Source organism: Eptesicus fuscus, chromosome 3 (genome assembly GCF_027574615.1).
Source record: "Eptesicus fuscus isolate TK198812 chromosome 3, DD_ASM_mEF_20220401, whole genome shotgun sequence".
In the NCBI taxonomy this organism is placed as follows: domain Eukaryota; kingdom Metazoa; phylum Chordata; class Mammalia; order Chiroptera; family Vespertilionidae; genus Eptesicus; species Eptesicus fuscus.
In genome coordinates this window covers 70620218-70640986 of record NC_072475.1, presented here as the reverse complement: position 1 = coordinate 70640986, position 20769 = coordinate 70620218, and the positions used below count along the sequence as shown (strand labels likewise).

At 44.5% G+C, this 20769-nt stretch overlaps 1 protein-coding gene across 1 annotated transcript in view; it reads left to right on the top strand.

The window, feature by feature from the left end:
- DZIP3 (DAZ interacting zinc finger protein 3) overlaps nucleotides 1-20008 on the top strand; it is a 135199-nt gene extending 115191 nt beyond the window's left edge. The window contains exons 30-32 of the mRNA XM_028153242.2: nucleotides 11669-11812; nucleotides 11893-11994; nucleotides 18289-20008. Of these exons, the coding sequence (XP_028009043.2) occupies nucleotides 11669-11812; nucleotides 11893-11994; nucleotides 18289-18399 (357 nt within the window). The 3' untranslated portion in view covers nucleotides 18400-20008. The remainder of the gene's footprint in view (nucleotides 1-11668; nucleotides 11813-11892; nucleotides 11995-18288) is intronic.
- Nucleotides 20009-20769: the final 761 nt, after the last annotated feature.

Here is a 20769-nt window from a genome sequence, read left to right as displayed (position 1 = left end):
TCCCACTACTGCTGCTGTGTTCGCCAGCTGTAAGCCTAGCTTCTGGCTGAGCAGCGCTCCCCCTGTGGGAACACACTGACCACCAGGGGGTAGCTCCTGCGATGAGTGTCTGCCCCCTAGTGGTCATTGTGCATCATAGCAACCAGTCGTTCTAGTTGTTCTGCTGTAAAGGTCGCTTAGGCTTTTATTATATAGATTAGAGGCCCAGTGCATGATTAAATCATGCACGTGTAGGGTCCCCTAGTCCTAACCTGCCATCCAGGCCATATCCACTGCCCTGCAAAGCCTAGCACACTCCGCGGACACTGCTAGCAGCCTGCTCCCTGCTTTTGATGGCAGGGGATCCACTGGTGCTAGAGCGGACACACAGCTCCTGGCTTTCGCTCCCCGCTTTTGATGGTCCACAGCAGGACGTGGGCTCGCTGCCCCAGCGGCCCCTTCTGTGCCGCAGCACAGCCATGGCGCAGACGCTGAGCTTGCACTGCCGCTGGCGACGTGAGCTCAGCATCCCGCCGGCCCAATTGGCCACCCCGGCCACCCTGAGTCCCGCCCCCTACGCCTCCCGCTGGCCCAATCGTGGGTGTCGCAGAGTGATGGTAATTTACATATTACCCTTTTATTATCCTATACAATAAAGGGGTAATATGCAAATTGACCATCACTCCAACACACAAGATGGCTGCCCCCATGTGGTCAAAGATGGCCATCCCCATGTGGACACAAGATGGCCACCACAAGATGGCTGGCAGGGGAGGGAAGTTGTGGGTGATCAGGCCAGCAGGGGAGGGCAGTTAGAGGTGACCAGGCTGGCAAGGGAGGGCAGTTAGGGGTGACTGAACCATCAGGGGAGGGCAGTTAGGGGCAATCGGGCCGGCAGGGGAGCAGTTAGGCGTCGATCAGGCTGGCAAGGGAGTGGTTAGGGGGTGATTAGGCTGGCAGGCAGAAGCAGTTAGGGGAAATCAGGCAGCCAGGCAGGAGAGCGGTTAGGCATCGATCAGGCTGGCAGTGGAGTGGTTAGGGGGTGAGCAGGCAGGCAGGCAGAGCGGTTAGGGGCAATCAGGCAGGCAGGTGATCGGTTGGGAGCCAGCAGTCCTGGATTGTGAGAGGGATGTCCGACTGCCCGTTTAGGCCCGATCCCAATGGGCACTCAGACATTCCTCGAGGGGTCCCAGATTGGAGAGGGTGCAGGCTGGGCTGAGGGACACACCGCCTCCCCCCCCTCCGTGCACGAATTTCGTGCTCCGGGCCTCTAGTGTAGGACTAGAGGCCCAATGCATGAAATTGGTGCAAGAGTGTGCCTTCCTTCCTCTGGCTTCCAGCACCAGCTTTCCTTTGGCAGTCAGGACCTAGGCTTACCTCCAGCCACCAGTAGGCACTGAGGACCCAGGCTTCTCTCACAGCTCCTGCTTCATCCGGAAGGTCATCCGTTAGGACGTCCCATCTAATTAGCATATTACAATTTTATTATTATAGACTAGTGGCCCGGTGCATGATATTTGTGCACTCGGGGTGGGTGGGGTTCCCCCAGCCCGGCCTGTGCCCTGTCACAGTGTGGGAGCCCCGTAATCCATTGCCCCAAAGAGGTAGAGCCCACTCACCTACCTGGGATTCCTCAGTGGATTGCCCCAAAGAGGTAGACCAGAGCCAACGGTCCCTCCTCTGCTCAGCGCAGAGCCGTGGCACCCCCCAGGCCTCGCTGCTCGGAGGCCTCCACTGGGCTGGCCCTCGTGGAGTCCTCTGGATCCCCAGTGGAGCTGTGCGAAGGCCTCCACTGGGCCCCAGGCCTCCTGATGATGAATTGTGATGGTGTGACACAAGTCCCCAATGCTGCAAGTCCCCGCCCACCCGTGCCTGCTGTGCATGCATCCTCCTGCTGATCGGTCGTCATGTGTGAGGGTGTCCCGACCATTTGCATATTATCCTTTTATTAGTATAGATTATTAGGAACCATTCTGTTTAGATTTTCTATTTCCTCATGATTTAGTCTTGGAAGATTGCATGTTTTTAGAAATTTATTCCTTCTATGTTGTTCAATATGTTGGCATATAATGTTTGTAGTAATAGCTTATGATACTTTGTATTTCAGTAGTAATTTCTCTTTAATTTCTGCTTTTATTTATTTGGAACCTCTTTTTTTTCTGAATGAGTCTGATTAAAGGTTTAATAACTAGTTCTTAGTTTCCATCATCTCTTTCATTGTTTTTTAGTCTCTATTTTATTTCCACTCTGATTTTTATTATTTTCTCCTTCTACTAACTTTTTCTGGTTCCTTTAGGTGTAAAGTTAGATTATTTGAGATCTTGTTCCTTGTGGTAGGCCTATATTACCATAAACCCCCTTCTTAGAACTGTTTTTGCTATAGCCATACATTTTTGGATCATTATGTTTTTATTTTCATTTATTTCAATATGTTTTTTAAAAATTTCTCTTTGACTTCATTGACCCATTGGTTGTTTAGTAGTATGTTGTTTGGCTTCTACATGTTTGTGTTTTTCCATATTTCTTGTAATTGATTTCTAGTTTCATACCTTTATAGTCAGAAAAGATGCTTTATATAATTTTAGTTTTATTAAAATAATTTAATATAAATTCACTTCTTTGTCTCTTGTCACAATCTTTCTTTTAAAGTGTATCTTGTCTAATATAAATATTGCTGCCCCAGGTTTCTTTTTATTTTAATTTGCATGGAATATATTTTTTTATGTCTTCACTTACAGTCTGCATCTTAGATGTGAAGCAAGTCTATTGCAAGTGGCATATATATGGGTCTTGATTTTTTATCCATCATATGCCTTTAGTTGAAGCATTTTTTTCATTTAAATTTAAAATAATTATTGGTAAGTATGTAATTTTGCCTTTTCCCGTGTGATTGATTACTTTCTTTATGTTCTGTTTGGATCCCTTTTTCTTAATTTTTGTGTATCATAGGTTTTGGGTTTGGGTTACCATGAGGTTCATAAAAAAGAACCTATGTATATAGCAGTATTTTAACTTGATGGCAACTCATGCTTGAATGCATTTAAAAAGAAACATGTTTCTACCTCTGCACCCACATTATATGCATTTGCTGTCATAGTTTACATATTTACATTTCATTTATCTCTTAACTAATTCTTGTAGATATAGATTATTTTACTACTTTTGTCTCTTGGCCTTTATAGTAACTTTATATGTGGTTAATCCACTACCTTTACTGTTTGTTTGCTTTTACCAGTGATATATTTTTCATTCATATATTTTCTCTTTTTAAAAGGTTTTCAATTATAGTTTACATTCAATATTATTTTGTATTAGTTTCAGGTGTACAATATAGCAATTAGATAATCGTATACTTTACAACATGGTGCCCCTATATTTCAGTTATCCACTTGGCACCACACAAGATTATTGACACTACTCTCTATGCTGTACATTGCATCCCATGACTATTTTGTGACTACCAATTTATACTTCTTATTCCCTTCACCTTTTTCATCCAGTTCCCCTACCCACTTCCCGCTGGCAACCATCAGTGTGATCTCAGTATCTACCAGTCTGTTTCTGTTTTGTTTATTCGTTTATTTTGCTCTTTACATTCCATATGTACATGAAATCATATGGTATTTGTGTTTCTCTAACTTATGTCATTTAGCATAATACCCTCTAGTTTTGCCCATGCTGTCACAAATGGTACGATTTTATTCTTTTTTATGGCCAAGTAATATTCTATTGTGTATATACTATATATCACATTATTTTTATACACTCATCTATTTATGGGGACTTGGGTTTCTTCCATAACTTGACTATTGTAATTCCCAGAAATGGAGTCACTGGGTCATAAGGCAATTCCATTTTTAATTTTTTGAAGAAACTCCATAATGTTTTTTATGGTAGTTACACGAATCTGCATTCCCAACAACAGTACATGAAGGTTCCCTTTCTCCACATCCTCGCCAATACCTATTTGTTGATTTACATTTTCTTCTAGGAATTTTATAGTTTTGAGTACTACATTAGAGTTTATTCTTATATATGGCATAAGAAAGTGGTATAGTTTAAATTTTTTTGTATGCATATGTCCAATTTTCCCAACACCTTTTATTGAATAGACTGTCTACTCCATTGTATGTTCTTGCCTCTTTTGTTATACTAGAGACCCGGTACATGAAATTCATGCATGGGTAGGGTCCCTAGGCCTGGCCAGTGATCAGGGCGGATCAGGTTCCCTGCCTCCTGGCCTCCCCACCTCCTCCTTCCCTCGCTCCCTCAGTGCCCCGCCACTGCTACTGGTCACCCACTATGTTCCAGCCACCCCCTTGGTGGTCAGCGTATGTCATAGTGAGTGATCGAACTACCAGTCTTCCAGTCAAACTCCCGAAGGGACAATATGCATATTAGCCTTTTATTATATAGGACATTAATTGACCATATACATGTGTGTTTATTTCTAGACTCCCTATTCTGTTCCATTGATCTATATGTGTTTATATGCAAATATAATCAAACCATGCTGTTTTGATTACTATAGTATTATAGTATAGTTTGATAATAGGCAGTGTGATACCTCAAACCTGGTTCTTCTTTCTTAAGATTGCTGTGGTTATTCAGGGTATTTGTGGGTCCACATACATTTTGGGATTATTTATTCTACTTATATTAAAAATGCCATTGGTGTTTTGATAGGAATTGCATTAAATATATAGATTGCTTTGGGTAAAATGGACATTTTAATGATGTTAATTCTTCCTATCCATGAACATGATATATATATATATATCTCCATTTATTTGTATCTTTTTAAAAAATATATATTTTATTAATTTTTTTACAGAGCAGAAGGGAGAGGGATAGAGAGTTAGAAACATCGATGAGAGAGAAACATCCATCAGCTGCCTCCTGCACACCTTCTACTGGGGATGTTCCCACAACCAAGGTACATGCCCTTGACTGGAATCGAACCTGGGACCTTTCAGTCCACAGGCCGATGCTCTATCTACTGAACAAACCAGTTAGGGCTATTTGTATCTTTTTTCAATTTCTTTCTTCAATATTTTATAATTTTCCAAGTACATGTCTTTTATCTCCATATTTAAATTTATTCCTAGATACTTTATATTTTTATGCAATTATAAATGGATTGTTTTCTTAATTTTGTCTTCTGATAGTTCATTATCCTATCTAATAAAAGAGTAATATGCAAATTAACCATCACTCTGCCACAACCACAAGCCATGCCCACCAGCCAATCAGAGCGAGTATGTAAATTAACCCCAACCAAGATGGCTGCAGTCACAGAGAGCAGGAGGGAGGCTTGGGTTTCCCTGGCTATGGAGGAAGCCAAGCTTTCCACATACCCTGGCGGGCCCAGGCCTCCACTCAAGAGTACAAAGTTTCAATTATAGAAGGTAAATAAATTCCAACAGAAATGGCGGCAGCCACTGAGTTGGAAGAGCAGGAGGCTAGGGTTGCCCTGGGCGATGGAGGAAGCCAAGCTTCTGCAGCCCTGGACGGCTCAGGCCTCCACTCCAGGCTACAAAGTTTCAATTATAGAAGATAAATAAATTCCAGATACCAGGGCCTCCACTTGGGTCACCAGGGGGCGTGGCTGGCCTGCAAACCACCACAGGCCCCTCGCCCAGGTCGCCCCATGCCCCAAGGGAACCCCCACCCTGATCTGGGACACCCTGCAGGGCAAACCAGCTGGCTCCACCTATGCACCAGGCCTCTATCCTATCTAATAAAAGAGTAATATGCAAATTGACCATCACTACAACACACAAGATGGCTGCCCCCATGTGGTCAAAGATCCTGCCCCCATTTGGAGACAAGATGGCCACCACAAGATGGCCAGCAGGGGAGGGCAGTTGGAAGGGACCAGGCCTGCAGGGGAGGGCAGTTAGGGTTGACCAGGCTGGCAGAGGAGGGAAGTTGGGGGCAAACAGGCTGGTAGGGGAGGACTTAGGCATCAGTCAGGCTGACAGCAAAGTGGTTAGGGGGTGATCAGGCGGGCAGGCAGAAGCGGTTAGGGGCAATCAGGAAGGCAGGCAGGCGAGCAGTTGGGAGCCAGCAGTCCTGGATTGGGAGAGGGCAGTCGGACATCCCTCGAGGGGTCCCAGATTAGATAGGGTGCAGGCTGGGCTGAGGGACACCCCCTCCCTGCATGAATTTTATATGCCTCTAGTTGGTGTATAAAAATGAAACCAATTTCTGAAAATGAATTTAGTATCCTGCTATTGTACTGAATTCACTTATCATTTCTATTAGTTTTTTGGTGGAATCTTTAGAGTACTGTATATACAGTATCATGTTATCTGAAAATAATTAGTTTTACTTCTATTTCTATTTTTTAAAAATATATTTTATTGACTTTTACAGAGAGGAAGGGAGAGGAATAGAGAGTTAGAAACATCGATGAGAGAGAAATATCGATCAGCTTCCTCCTGCACACCCCCTACTGGAGATGTGCCCGCAACCACTGGAATTGAACCTGGGACCCTTTAGTCCACAGGCCAACACTCTATCCACTGAGCCAAACCGGTTAGGGCTTCTATTTCTATTTTTGATGTATTTTATTTTATTTTTTTCTTATCTGATTACTGTGGCTAAGACTTACAGTGCTATGTTGAATAAGAGTGTTCAAAGTGGACATCCCTGTCTTGTTTGGAGTGAGCAGGCCAGCAGGGGCAGGGCAGTTGGGGGTGAGCAGGCTGGCACAGGGAGCAGTTGGAGGTGATCAGGCTGGAGGGGGGGGAGGCATTTGGGGGTGAGCAGGCCAGCGGTGGGGGGCAGTTGGGAGCGAGCAGGCCAGCAGGCAGAGTGGTTAGGAGCAATCAGGCAGGCAGGCAGGCAGGTGAGCAGTTAGGATCCAGCAGTCCCGGATTGCAAGAGGGATGTCCGACTGCCAGTTTAGGCCTGATCCCTGTAAACCGGTAGTCGGACATCCTTTAATGGGTCCCAGATTGGAGAGGGTGCAGGCCGGGCTGAGAAACATCTCCCCCCCTCCTGCACAAATTTCTTGCACTGGGCCACTAGTGTTGAATAAGAGTGTTCAAAGTGGACATCCCTGTCTTGTTCTTGATCTTAAGGGAAATGGTTTTAGGTTTTGCCCATGAGTATGATATTAGCTGTAGCTTTGTGATATATGGCCTTTATTATGTTGAGGTGTGTTTCCTCTATTCCCAGTTTGCTCAAATTTTTTATTACAAACCAGAGCTGGATTTTATCAAATTCTTTTTCTGCATCTATTTTATATGATCATATTTTTAGCCTTCATTTTATAAATATGGTATATCACATTAATTCATTTGCACATATTATACTGACCTTGCATCCCAGGAATAAATACCACTTGATTATGGTGTATGATTTTTTTAACGTATTGCAGAATTCAGTTTGCTAATATTTTGAGGATTTTTGCATTGATGTTCATCAGGGATATCAGCCTAATAGTTTTATTCCTTCGTAGTGTCTTTATCTGCTTTTGGAATTAGGATAATTCTGGCCTCATAAAATGAGCTGGGGAGTCTTCTCTCTTCCTGAATATTTTGGAATAGTTTGAGAAGGACAGGTGTTAGTTCTTTGAATGTTTTGTAAAAATCACTGATGTTATGGGCTACTTGTTAGGAGCTTTAGGGTGAACCACAGTGGTAGCTGCCTCTGCTGGTCCTGGATGCACATTGTGGGGCCAAGCTGTGTTCCAAGGCCAGCTTCCACCAGAACTGAATCTGGGGCAGGTTAACAGAAGGTCTGACACACCCTGAGATCTGGCTCCGTCTTCCACTGCCGGTTTGGCTCAGCCACTGAAAGAACCTCTGGCAGTACATGAGTTACATGAGGCAGGGTCTGAGTCACTAGGTAGGGGTAAGTGGTGTTCACCAGGTTGGTAGATTCAGTCTTCATGTCAGTGCTGTGTCTTAGGCCACTCTGTAAAATTCTCAATGTACACCAAGTTCAGGTTAGTTGCCACCCATCTGGGACCTGCAGATCTTTGTTCTGGTGCAGTGTGATCTCAGGGAGTCATCAGGGTGAGGCCAGCAGATTTCATCAGGCTATAATAACAGGATTTGGCTTTGTGGCAGGAGGCTTTTCACAGGATCACTGCTGCTAGTCGAGGTGTGTGGGGGAGGAGGTGGGTGGCAGTGGCTTTGCCCCAGAATCATATAACTTCATCTCTCCCATGCATCTCTGACATGCCCTGAGACTGCCTGGACCTCCTTCAGAGCCTTTCAAGAAAGACTGTAGCAGGCCCAGGCTGCCTGTAGCTGGCTTATTCTTCAACAGTGTGCCAGCTTAGCAGGGTGAGTCCACAGGGAATTGGGAGGGTGGGGCCACTGGGTCTCCCCAGGCCAATCGATGTCATTGAAAATAGTGTCTGTGGACTGTGTGGGAGAGGGTTTCAGCACAGGGACAATGGTAGCTGTAACTTTAGCCTTCTCCCTGAAGTCACATAACCCAGTCTCTCCTTGTATGACTCAAATTCTCTCAGAGCTGCCATCTCTCTGCTAGATCTAGGGTGAGTACCCATAAATGTGACTTTGTGCGCTGGCCCTTTAAGAGGGCACCTGAGTTTCTAGCAGACTCCTGTCTGTCCCTGGCAGTTGGAATCCCCACTGATTTTCACAGCCAGATGTGATATGGGCTCTCTCCTGTTCTGGTGCTTCGGCCTGGGAGCCTGCCATGGAGTTGAGACACTTTGCTCTTCAAGGTGAACCTTTGCAGCTGAGATACTTTTTTGGATTCTCAACCACTAGATACATTTTTTTTTCACACCTCAACTCTTCTTCTGTATGTTCTTATTTATAAGACTTTTGTTCAACTAGTCTTCAGTTGATTTGTCAGATTTATTGTTCTATAATTTAATTGTAATTCCAATTTGATCCTGGAAGAAGCTGAGTATATCTTCCCCTAATTAGCTGCCATCTTGGATCTTCCTCATTCATATATTTTCTTATTTCTAGTTATCGCTTTTTCCTTTTCTACTTAAGGAAGTTTCTCTTCAACATTTCTTGTATGGCTGATTTAGTGGTGATGAACTTCTTTAGCTTTTGCTTGTTTGGGAAACTCTTTATCTCTCCTTTAATTTTGAATGCTAACCTTGGCAGGTAGAGTATTCTTAGATGTAGGTTTTCTTTTTGCTTTCAACACTTTGAGTATATTGTGTCTTTTCTTTCTGGCTTGCAAAGTTTCTGCTTAAAAATCAGCTGATAGTCTTACAGGAATTTCCTTATTTATTGCTACTTGCTTTTCAGATTCTCTTTATCTTTAATTATTGACATTGTGATTATAATGTCTTGATGTGGACCTCTTTGGGTTCATCTAGATTGGGACTTTGTGCTTTCTTGACCTAAATGTCTGTTTCCTTCCTCAGGTTTGGGAAGTTTTCAGCTGTTATTTCTTCAAAGAAGTTTTCTTTCCCATTCTCTTATCTCCATCTTGGACCCCTATAATACAAATGTTAGTATGCTTGATGTTGTCCCTGAGGTCCCATATATTATTCTCATTTAAAACAAATGTTTTTCTTATTTTTGTTCTTTTTAAACTTGGGTAACTTCCACCACTTTATTTTCCAGATTGCTGATCTGTTCTTCTATGTCATCTACTCTGTTGATTCCCTTGTGTATTTTTCATTGCAGTTTATTGTATTCTTTAGCTCTGATTGGTACTTCTTAAATTTTCTATTTCTTTGTTGAAGTTCTCATTGTATTCATTCATTTTTCTCTCAAGTTTGGTGAGCATCTTTTTGACCTTTGCTTATCTTCATTTCATTTAGTTCTTTTACTAGGTTTTATCTTGTTCTCTAGTTTGGAACATATTCCTCTGTCTTCTCATTTTACCTAATTCTCTGTGTTTGTTTTTGTGTATTAGGTAGATCATCTATATCTCCCAGTCTTGATGAAGTGGCCTTATATTGGTGATGTCCTGTGGGGCCCAGAAGAGTAATCTCCTCTGGCCACCAGAGCCAGGTGCTCCACGGATGTCCCCTGTTGGGCAGTGTGCACCCTTCTATTACTACTGGCATGTATAGGTGGGACAGGCTAGGTAGCAAGACTGAGCTATAGGGGTGTGTGGGCTTTCATCAGTGTTTCACTGGCGTTAGGAGGCTAGAGGGAGAATTTTTAAATGGTGTCTATTAGTACTAGCATCAGCACAGAAGAATTAGAAGGCAGAAATGGCTGCTGCCAGTGTTTCAGAGAGTCCCTGCTGCCTCCTGCCTCTTTGGCAGGCATTTTAATAATAGTAAATGTGTCCCTTTCAACTATGGTCTATGTCAGCAATTTTCAACTGGCGTGCCACAAGAATTTTTAACACTTGGAATTCCTATTTAGTCAGGGGCACTGACCTCTTTTCCCTTAGATTGTCAAATAAAAAATAACAGGAAATACAATAGCTATTCGGTGTGAATGAATCAAAAGTATACCTATTTTTATCATATTTTTTAAGAAAAATATATTTTTGGTATGCTTCAATTTTTTTTGTCTAAAGTTTTACATATGTCTCCTTTTTCCGCAATTGACCCCTCCTCCCCCAGCCATTCCCACCCCGGGCAAGCCCCCACCACCCCAGTGTCTGTGTTGATTGGTTATTTTAATAGGCATGGATACAAGTCCTTTAGTTGTTCTCTAACCCCTCCCCCACTACCATTTGTCTCTGGATCTATTCTTGTTCATCAAATTATGTTGATCATATCCCACATATGAGTGAGATCATGTGATATTTATCTTTCTTTGACTGGCTTATTTCGCTTAGCATAATGCTCTCCAGTTCCATCCATGCTGTTGCAAATGTTAAACGTTCTTTTTTATAGCAGTATAGTATTTCATTGTGTAGATGTACCATAGCTATTAGTTTATGTGTGCCATGATACGATAAAGGTTGAAAATCACTTGTCAATGTCCTTTTCATCTGGTGTTTTTCCCTGGATTCCAGATTGAGTGAGTCTTGCATGAGCCTTTAGGAGGAGAATTTATTTTCTACACAGTTCTATAGCTGTCCTGGATATATTACCTGTTGGTTTTCAAAGCTTGTTTTGGGGGCTCATCTATCTTGTGCATGTACTAAGGGTTGGGGTGCCTGATGTGGAACTTCAATTTCTCACTCCTCAAAGAAAAGTTCTATACCTTTAAGATCCCTCCTGACCACGGAACACTGCAGTCCTCTTAATGGGACTGTTTCTGTCTTATTTTTCTCAGTGCTGTGTCTTGTTGTGTTCATCCAGTTTCCATCTTAAGCCTCCTCAGGCCCTCAACTCTAGTAGTTAGCTGTCTTAATTAAAAACATAATATATTTGGAAAAATCAATAATCTGTAATTGTATTAAACCCTCTCAATAAAAAATTTAATTTCAACTGGACAAATAGCATGGGAAGTCTTTTTGAAATACTTCCAGATCATTCTAGAATAAACTGACCTTTTTGAAATTTACTATAGGTCAATTTGAATGATTATAAAGGAGGTTTCCCCCCAAATTTTCTGCAAACATTTATTTAAATTAGAAGAATGCATATAGTTATTTTTGTTTTACCTAATCCTCAGTATATAAGTAATATTGCCAACATTTTGTTTCAAGATTTATCATGAATCTGATTGACCTTAATCCTTTTGCTAATTCTTACATTCTGTGGTATTCTATTCATCTTCCTGTTTTAGAACAAGTCTAAAAAACATCAGTGTAATATTTTTCTTTTCAGAGTCAAGGAAAATCAGTGCCAAGTGGTAGTTGTGTTTCACCCAGCCATCCTCCACCACAGTCCAGTGCTGCCCAGCCCCCAAAACCAGCCTGGAGGCTCCTCAGTTCACAAAGTCCTGTCACGTGGGAAGGAGCCAATAATTTGGTGAGAATGAGACTGCTGATTATAAATTTAATTTGGGAGAAAGAAATGAGCTGAATACATCTTATGTGTATTTCCCCTAGGATGATGAGGGAGAGGAAGAAGAGCCTTGTGTGATCTGTCATGAGAATCTCTCTCCAGAAAACCTCTCAGTTTTGCCTTGTGCTCACAAATTTCACTCTCAGGTAAACTAATCCTTTTAATGTTTACCATTAATCAACTAAGGGAGATTCATATTGCCTTATTTGAAATCATATGCATCCAGTGCTATTTCTTGAGTGGATAAAGTGCTGGGCTTTTGGGCACCACACAGAAATACTTACACCTGTTTCCCCAGCTACAGATTGCATTGTGCTTTCTCAGATCTCCATATACCTTATAGGAGAAGGTGACATGATTGTACTTTACTTGTAGAGAGTAGGTAGTCACTTGAATAGAACTGGAAAGAATGTTGATTGACATAGCAATTCAGTGACAATTTAGCAGCATGCCACTTTACCTTGATGTGCTATAAATAACATAGTGTCTTTTGTCCACACTAATGATGGTCTCTACTGTTATAATGCATAAGACTTACCTTAGTAGTGTGATCAGGCTCCAGTATTTGTTTTTGAAGATGCTTAGGCTTGAGTTTTGATGTTAGAAAAATGTGAGGCTAGCATAACTTTTGTTGATTCTTGGCATTCATATAGATAACTCCTGGTGTTACTGCTGTGCAGATGCTATTGATAGACAATTTATAACCCAAGTCTTATGTTGCAGATATGTAATTTGACACTGGAAAAGTTAATCTTATATAAAAAGACTTTTTAGGGATGTGAACAATAGCAAGCTCATTCAAGCCATATCTATAAAGCATCATTTCAAAGATATGTGATACATGCTATAGAATTATATTTTGCATCTGCTCTGATATGAAGAGATACACACAGAATGGCTAACCCTAAAAGATCTCAAGGACAGGTACTTAGCCACCTGACTTTCCCATTTAAAGTTTTAAAAGTCTGATTCATTTAGAAATTAAATGTTTCATAAAACTTATTTCATTCTTTGCCAAAGCCCATTGTATAGAAAGTAGGTAATTCATCCAGATTACTTTTTAGGGTTAGATTTAATGGGCTTCATATATAGTATCTATTCTTAATCTGCTGTCATTTGACCTGGCTCTCCATCATTCATACAGGTAAAATAATTTTTTTTGCAGAATTAGTTTTCAAACAAAAGGCTTAACAGATAGTTCATAGCCAAATACTACTACCATTGTCACCAAAGAAAAAGCAATCTGAAAAGTATTCCATCATCTAGGGATTTTAACTTCAAAACACCATAAGCACTTGACACAAGGTGTTGGTGACTTTTGTATGTTTAGTTATGATGTGTTTCTGGGTTATAAATGAGGACGATCTATAATAAATTAGGGAAAACACTATAGAAGCTTTCCTCAACCTTTTTGTTAGGAAGAAAGAACTGCTAATCATCCTATCCTACCTAATAATAGACAAATATGCAAATTGACCACACCTTCACCACGCCCACCAACCAATCAGGATGAGTATGCAAATTACCCCAACAAAGATGGCGGCTAATTTGCATATAAAGACAGCATAGAAAGAAGCCAAGAACTGCAGGAGGGAGCAAAGCTGCGGAGAAGCAAGCAAGCCGGGGGAGGAGAAGGGCGGAGTGGAGGCGGGGCCAGGGGCGAAGGAAGGAGAGTGGGCGGGCTGGCAGAAAAGGGAGAAAAGCAGGCAGGCTGGCGGAGAAGGCGGGGTGGGGTAGAGTGCAGCAGGAAACCCTATTGCAGGATTTTTCCTGCAACGGGAACGCTAGTATAATAAAAGGGTAATATGCAAATTATCCCCTTAACCTAGAGTTCCACTGGAGTTTGACCAGGGGCAGGGCTGGCCCGCCAACTGCCTGGGGCCCCTCCACCCCTGGCAGGCCCCACCCCCAATCCGCCCCCTACACTCTGATCAGGGCGGGCTGGACCCCACCCATGCACAAATTTGCGCACTGGGCCTTTAGTCCTGAATATTTGGTGTTAGGGGAAGGATTCTAGGTGAGTAAATTGTCTGAAAGGTGTTCTGTTACCAGCTATATCATTCAGCAAACCATAGAGAAGATGCCATCATTTCAACAGTTGGCTTGGCAATCCACCAGATAAGGCTTTAAGACCTACTGACAGGCATATTGGTTGACAATCCTGATATACAGATTAACTAGAGGCCCAATGCATGAAATTCATGTAAGAGTAGGCCTTCCTTCCCTCCAGCCACTGTCAGGCACCCCGGACCTGGGCTTCCTTCTCTCTGGCTGCCCGCAGGCACCTAGGACCCAGGCTGGCTTTCCTCCAGGCACCTACAGGCTGGCTTTCGCTCTGACCCTGGCTTAGTCAGTAAGGATGTCCAGAATGATATCTGGTCTAATTAGCACATTACCCTTATATTATTATAGACTATAGGCCCGGGGCATGAAATTTGTGCGTGGGCACAGTCCCTAGGCCTGGCCTGTGATCAGAGCCATCTTCCCCAGCTGCCGGCAGCCGGCCTACCCCCCTGCCACCACCCTCTCCTGGTTCCCCGTTCACCATTGGGAAATTGGAGTCTGCCAGCCTGGGGGAGGGGCCAGGAGGTGGTCAGTGCACCTCATAGTGACTGGTTGAGTGGTCGTTCTGTTTTTTCCACCGTTTGGTCGATTTGCATATTACTCTTTTATGTACAGAGATGTGCTCTAGTCCTTCCACTTCCAGGGAAAGGGGCAAAGGAGGGTTGCTGAAAGTGATAAGAGAGGCAGCAGGGTGAACTTTTTTTTGAGGGGGGAGGGTGGGAGAGTTTCCTCCTGATGAGGGGCTTCAAAGGACAGCAGCCTACTTCTGCTATCCTCTGTCTCCATAGACACAGTTTCTGATTGGCATCTGGCAGGACAGAGTAGTTGCAAGTACAGGACTGCGAGCGCCTTTCTGCATGCAGCTCCCTGGAGAGTTTCTTCTGGCCAAGGAAAGCTTTGTTCTAACCATTTCTCCTGGAGCCAGGACTGCTGGGTGGTCTGGGGCAGGAGGGCAGAATGGAGGTGGGGCAGGGGAGGGAAGGGCTAGAAGAAGTATGGGGTAGCAGACTGGGGGGTGGGGGAGGGAGAGGGTGAAATATGTGTGTGGAGGGGGAGGGCTGATGCAGAAGGAGAGTTGGAGTCAGCATAGGAAGGTTTGGAGGTACTGGGGGAGTAAGAGGGACCAGCAGATGCCAGAACAGGGTAAAGGGTCTACGGAATCAGGTGGGTGTCTGTGACGGTGAGTATAGACTAAGTCCCTTCCCCAGACCCTGCCATCCCAGGTGGCTAGTGGGAAAGGTCTATAATGAGGTGCTGAACCCCCTATATTTTGTGTCTGAGACTCCAGAACATGTGGCCAACACACCCCGCCCCTGACACCCCTGCCAAAGTACTGCCATTTAGAACGCATTTGCAGACACATGGATTGTTTTTAAGTTAATGCTTTTCAATTCACTCTGTTTCCCACTTGTCATTTTTTATTGAAAAGGTGGATTCTGCTGGTGTCTGTTCCTTTGTATATGTGTGTGTGTGTGGGGGGGGGGGGGGCGGCAGGGATGTTCTCCATGGGCAGAGATCTGATGAGAGACAGAGACAAAAGACCCGGGCAGACATGGGGAATGAGTAAATAGGATCAGAGAGCAAGGAACAGGGAGAGAGATGCACAGGGCGAGACAGACACACAACACAGGGTGCTGTGGACTGGGATAGAACTTCCCAGCCCAGTGAGAGGGCTCATTTGGTGGAGCATGGCTCCCTGGGCAAGTTCACCCTGGACGCAGCTCTCAGGTCAGGAGTTGGCAAACTGAAATCCGGGATAATTAGAGCTAATTACATGTGTGGAAACAGCTGCAACAGAGGCCACAAGCCGGCCACCCCTCCCCTGGCCTGCCTCCTGTGATTCCACCCCAGCAAAGGGGCTTTGCTGGCACAGCTGGTGCTGAGTGCCGGGGGGAAGGGTGCACAGGCAGAGAGCCCCTCAGGCCCAGGAGTTGGGGTGGGCCCTCTGCCTCCAGAGCACCTCCCACGATTATACACTCCAGCGCTTGCTGTGGCCTGGGATGGCAGGTGGCGACCGGGTTAGGAATTGGACCAGAACTTGGTCCGAGCTCCCCTTGGCCTTGTGCTGAGCGGGCCCTGGTGGCATGGGCCCCAGCATTTGGGTCCTTAGGTTTTTGTTATCTTGGCCTCCTGAGCATTCCTGTCTCATCTCTGTGAAGATTTGAGAAGCGGCTCTCCTTGTATCCTGCCACAGGGAGTGCCTTTCTGGAGCTGAGGCCACAGGGTGAAGAAGGGACAGAGTCTGGTGCTTGGCATTGGGTGATCAGTTTGTCTCTCTGCCTGGATGCACCCCAAAAGAGTGACTTTTCTGAGCTTTCATTTGTACGTCCATATGAAACGCATGCCTCCTCTGAAACGCGGAGTGCAAGGGGAAGGAGAAAGGTGCAAATTCCTCACATGTGAATGAGGCTTTATACTTTGAACTGCTAGCCTGAATCAGTGATCTAATTTTGTGCTTTCAGGAGCCTTTGGTAGGTTGGGTTGGAGTGGTGGCAGGGTAGGGTTTTATATTTCTACCAGTGGCTGGTGCATGAAATTCATGCACATTAAAAGGGAATTAATTAGAGGAAATATTTTAATACTAGAGGCCTGGTGCATGAAATTCGTGCATGGGGGTGGGGGGGGGAGGTGTCCCTCAGCCCAGCCTGCACCCTCTCCACTCTGGGACCCCTCAAGAGATGTCCAACTGCCTGTTTAGACCGGGGTTGGGCCTAAACGGGCAGTCAGACATCCCTCTCACAATCCAGGACTGCTGGCTCCCAACCGCTCGCCTGCCTGCCTGATTGCCCCTAATTGCTTCTGCCTGCCAGCCTGATCACCCCAGAACCACTCCCCTGCCAGCCTGATTGATGCCTAACTGCTCCCCTGCCAACCCGATTGCCCCTAACTTCCCTCCCCTGCCAGCCTGGTCACCCCCAATGGCCCTCCCCTGTAGGCATGGTTGCCCCCAACAGTCCTCCCCTGCAGTCCTGGTCCCCACCCCCCCCAACTGCCCTCCCCTGGTCCCCCCGAACTGCCCTCCCTGCAGGCCTGGTTTCCCCCAACTGCCCTCCCCTGCAGGCCTGGTTTCCCCCAACTGCCCTCCCCTGCAGGCCTAGTTCCCCCAACTGCCCTCCCCTGCAGGCCTGGTCTCCCCCAACTGCTCTCCTCTGTTGGCCTGGTCCCCCCAACTGCCCTCCCCTGCAAGCCAGGTCCCCCCCCTAATGTCCTCCCCTGGAGGCCTGGTCACCCCTAACTGCCCTCCTCTGCAGGCCTGATTGCCCCTAACTGCCATCCCCTGCAGGCCTGATTGCCCCCAACTGCCCTCCCTTGCAGGCCTAGTCCCTCACAACTGCCCTCCCCTTCCGGCCTGGTCCCCACAACTGCCCTCCCTTCAGGCCTGGTCCCTCCCAACTGCCAGCCCCTGCAGGCCTGTTCCCTCCTAACTGCCCTCCCCTGCAGGCATGGTCCCCCCAACTGCTCTCCTCTGCTGGCCTGATTGTCCCTAATTGCCCTCCCTTGCAGGCCTAGTCCCTCCTAACTGCCCTCCCCTGCAGGCCTGGTTTCCCCCAACTGCCCTTCCCTGCAGGCCTGATCACCCCAACTGCCCTCCCTTGCAGGCCTGGTCCTTCCCAACTGCCCTCCCCTGCTGTCCATCTTGTGGTAGCCATCTGTGTCCACATGGGGACAGCCATTTTTGACCACATGAGGGCAGCCATCTTGTGTGTTGGAGTGATGATCAATTTGCATATCACCTCTTTATTATATGGGATTGCTATTTGCCCTTTCTCTATAATAGAAGTGTCAGAGATGAAAGAAAATTAGAAAAATGTATATGAAAAATCTTCCTCCTGTCAGAGTCTGGGGCATGCCTTGGAACCCAGAGTCAAGTCCCTGCCCACCTGCATGCACCTTGAAATCACGCGAGACCCAGACCCAGCTGGCCCCACCCCCATCAAACCCTGCAGGGTGGGAGGCACAGCCTCAGGTCCCCCAGCCCAGTGCCAGGTGTGGGGTGTGGTCTCAGGTCCCCTGGCCCCGGCATGAGGGCATGACAACCATTTGCATATTAGCTCTTTATTATATAGGATAGAGGCCCGGTGCTCGAGTGGGGGCCGGCCAGCCTGCCCTGATGAGGGCCCCAATCTGGGTGGGGGTCCCCCGCTGGGAGGCAGGACCAGCTGGGACAAATGGGTGCAGGTGGTTTGTAGGTTGGCCAAGCCTCTGATCAGGATGGGGGGTCCCTGCTGGGAGGCGGGGCTGGCCTGGGCAAGGGGCTGCAGTTGTTCTGGTCTCTGGTCATTCTGCTGTTAGGGTTGCTGGGCTTTTATTATATAGGATAGCTGCCTCTGCTAGGCTAAATCTGAGAGACTGACATGAATCTTTTTGTTCCCTAGTGCATTAGACCTTGGTTAATGCAGCAGGGGACATGCCCAACATGCAGGCTCCATGTTTTGCTACAAGAAGACTTTCCTGGTCACTCCAGCCGGCACTTGTCTAAGATCTGATACAAGGGACTATGCAAAGGGAGTTTTTAGACTCCAAAATTTAGTTTTGCCTTTTGTTATGAGCTTATAGTGTGAGTGGTGTGAAGCAGTCCACTCCTCAGTTTTGTACAAAAGAAGCTAACTAATCTCATCAAAACTACAGCCAAAGAGGACAGGACAAATCTTCAGGAGTGTGAACTGAATGAAATGGCTTAAAGATGATGGAATTTTAAAGGTTACATCCATTACATTTAATCTTATATTAGTAGGTGTTTTCTTCTAGCATAAACATGGTAACTGTTAGCATTTATCTCAAGATGTCTTTTCTCGTAATTTTTCTTCCCTTATTCCACTCATACTTGACTTTCCCCCATTATACTACATTTTAATTTTCTGAAATAAATTTAAGCAAGAGAAATACTGTAAAACTAAAAGGAGAAGTAGGAAAATTGCCCAGATTTTAGTGTTTCTTTTAACTTTTGAAACTGCTTACAAAAATATAATTATTTAAATTTTATCTCTATCTTCCCTATTCTTTTTTATTCTCTAACATATGTACCCATGAAGAAGTTATGAGCTACTTGTGGACTATACAGTGGTGTATTGGAACTGTCTTATAATGGCTTGTGAGAGATGATTGTTAAAGTTCCAGGAATTTTGTGAGCCAATTATCAAATTGCTGGTAACTTGAAATTTGTCTGTAGTGGGAGTGTTTACCCCATAGAAATTGGCAAATCCTCTAAGTGCTTCTCCTGCTCTCATAGTACACAGTACACCATTGGGACCATGACTGACCCTTCTTTGTGTTCCCAGTGTTTTGCCCAGTAGGTGCAGCATAAATATTCCCAGAATCAGAAATAAGGAAGTAGTAAGAAAAGGAGTTAATGTGTGAATTAAGTCACTTGCTCAGTTGAATAATTGAGATCTTATATCCATTTGTTGTAAACATGGTCTTATGCCTTAATCATTTATGCTTAGTAGGAATATTATTTTTCACCTTCATTATCTAATTTCACTTTCTGATGCCAGGGGATGTGGGGCACTTTTTGTGTATAATTGCTTCTTGTGACAAACTTAATACCCACTGGGTTAAGTTGCATATCTAAAGCTTGTCACTGAGAGCTTGTATTCTTTGAAGTCAAAACCATATTGTGTAAATGCTGTATGTTTACATGTCGCCAGTTACAAAATTAGAATAATTCAGTTATCTTGTAAGACAAATATTACTTGGTTCCTATTTTTTCCATAATTAATGAAATAAAGACTGTGAATGTGTTCCCTGACTCAGCAAGTATTCTTTTGAATATTTCAGTGTAAATGTGTATCTTGAAGTTACTTCAGATCTCTATTTAAACTTTTTTTCTGTAATGATATGCTATTTTCTCCTGTAATAAGAACAGACTGTAAAATGCAAAGGAAAAATCCAAAAAATGAAAGCAGTCATCTAGACACATAAAATCCCAAGAGTGTATCAGAATTGCAAAATTCAGAATTTATAGGGCCTTTAATAATTTTCTTGTCTAAATTTCAAGGTCATGGTAATAGAGCAAATTATCTTGTAAAAAAAATGTTTCATAGTTTATGTTTACAATTCCAATTTCATTTTCATGTGAGAAAGAATAAATATTTCTTAAACACCTGTTTTATCTTTGTGAATCTGTTTAAATGTATACTGAAACTACTTTAAAGCTCTATTTTAAAGTCTATTTCTGTTTAATTGTACTTAAACTTTTTCTTCTGTTATGGGAAAAGATCTAAGAAGAAGGCAGTTTATAAGTCATGTAGACTTGTAAAATGCCAAGAATATCTTGGATATGGAATGTCAGAGCTTGTAAGTCCTTAATGGTCCTCTAGTCTATCCTCATTTTCAGGAACATCTTGCCCAAGGTCATGTTGTTACAGAAGACCAGAAAAAAAACAAGTAATGCTTAGAGAAATGGAGTTACAGTGTTTTATTATGCCGGCGGAATCAGTGGAGTCACCTCCAAGAAAATCTGAGCAAAGCAATATGGTGGGAGTGTTCTGGTGCAGATGCGAGTGAATGACCACTGGAGCCCAGACCAAATTAAAATTTAGGGAGCCTTTATTAGCCGGGTGGCCAGGAGACCCGGCGACTGCTCTGCCATTCTCCACGCAGGGAGACCAGAGAGCAGCAGTGACCCTTTGTGTAGGACCGCTTTTAAGCACATTAACCACATCCGGTTTTTGCAGAACAAGTAACCCAAGACAAAACAGTTTTTCCCAAGCAACGTCAGGATCATGCCAATGACGACCATGTTATTCACAGGGTCATCCTGTTCTCCAGAAAGCTGACAGTGTTCTATGAAAGAAGGCTACGTGCTGGGAAGGGGCCATGAGACCATATCTCAAGGCCTGGCCTGGTGTCAGCAC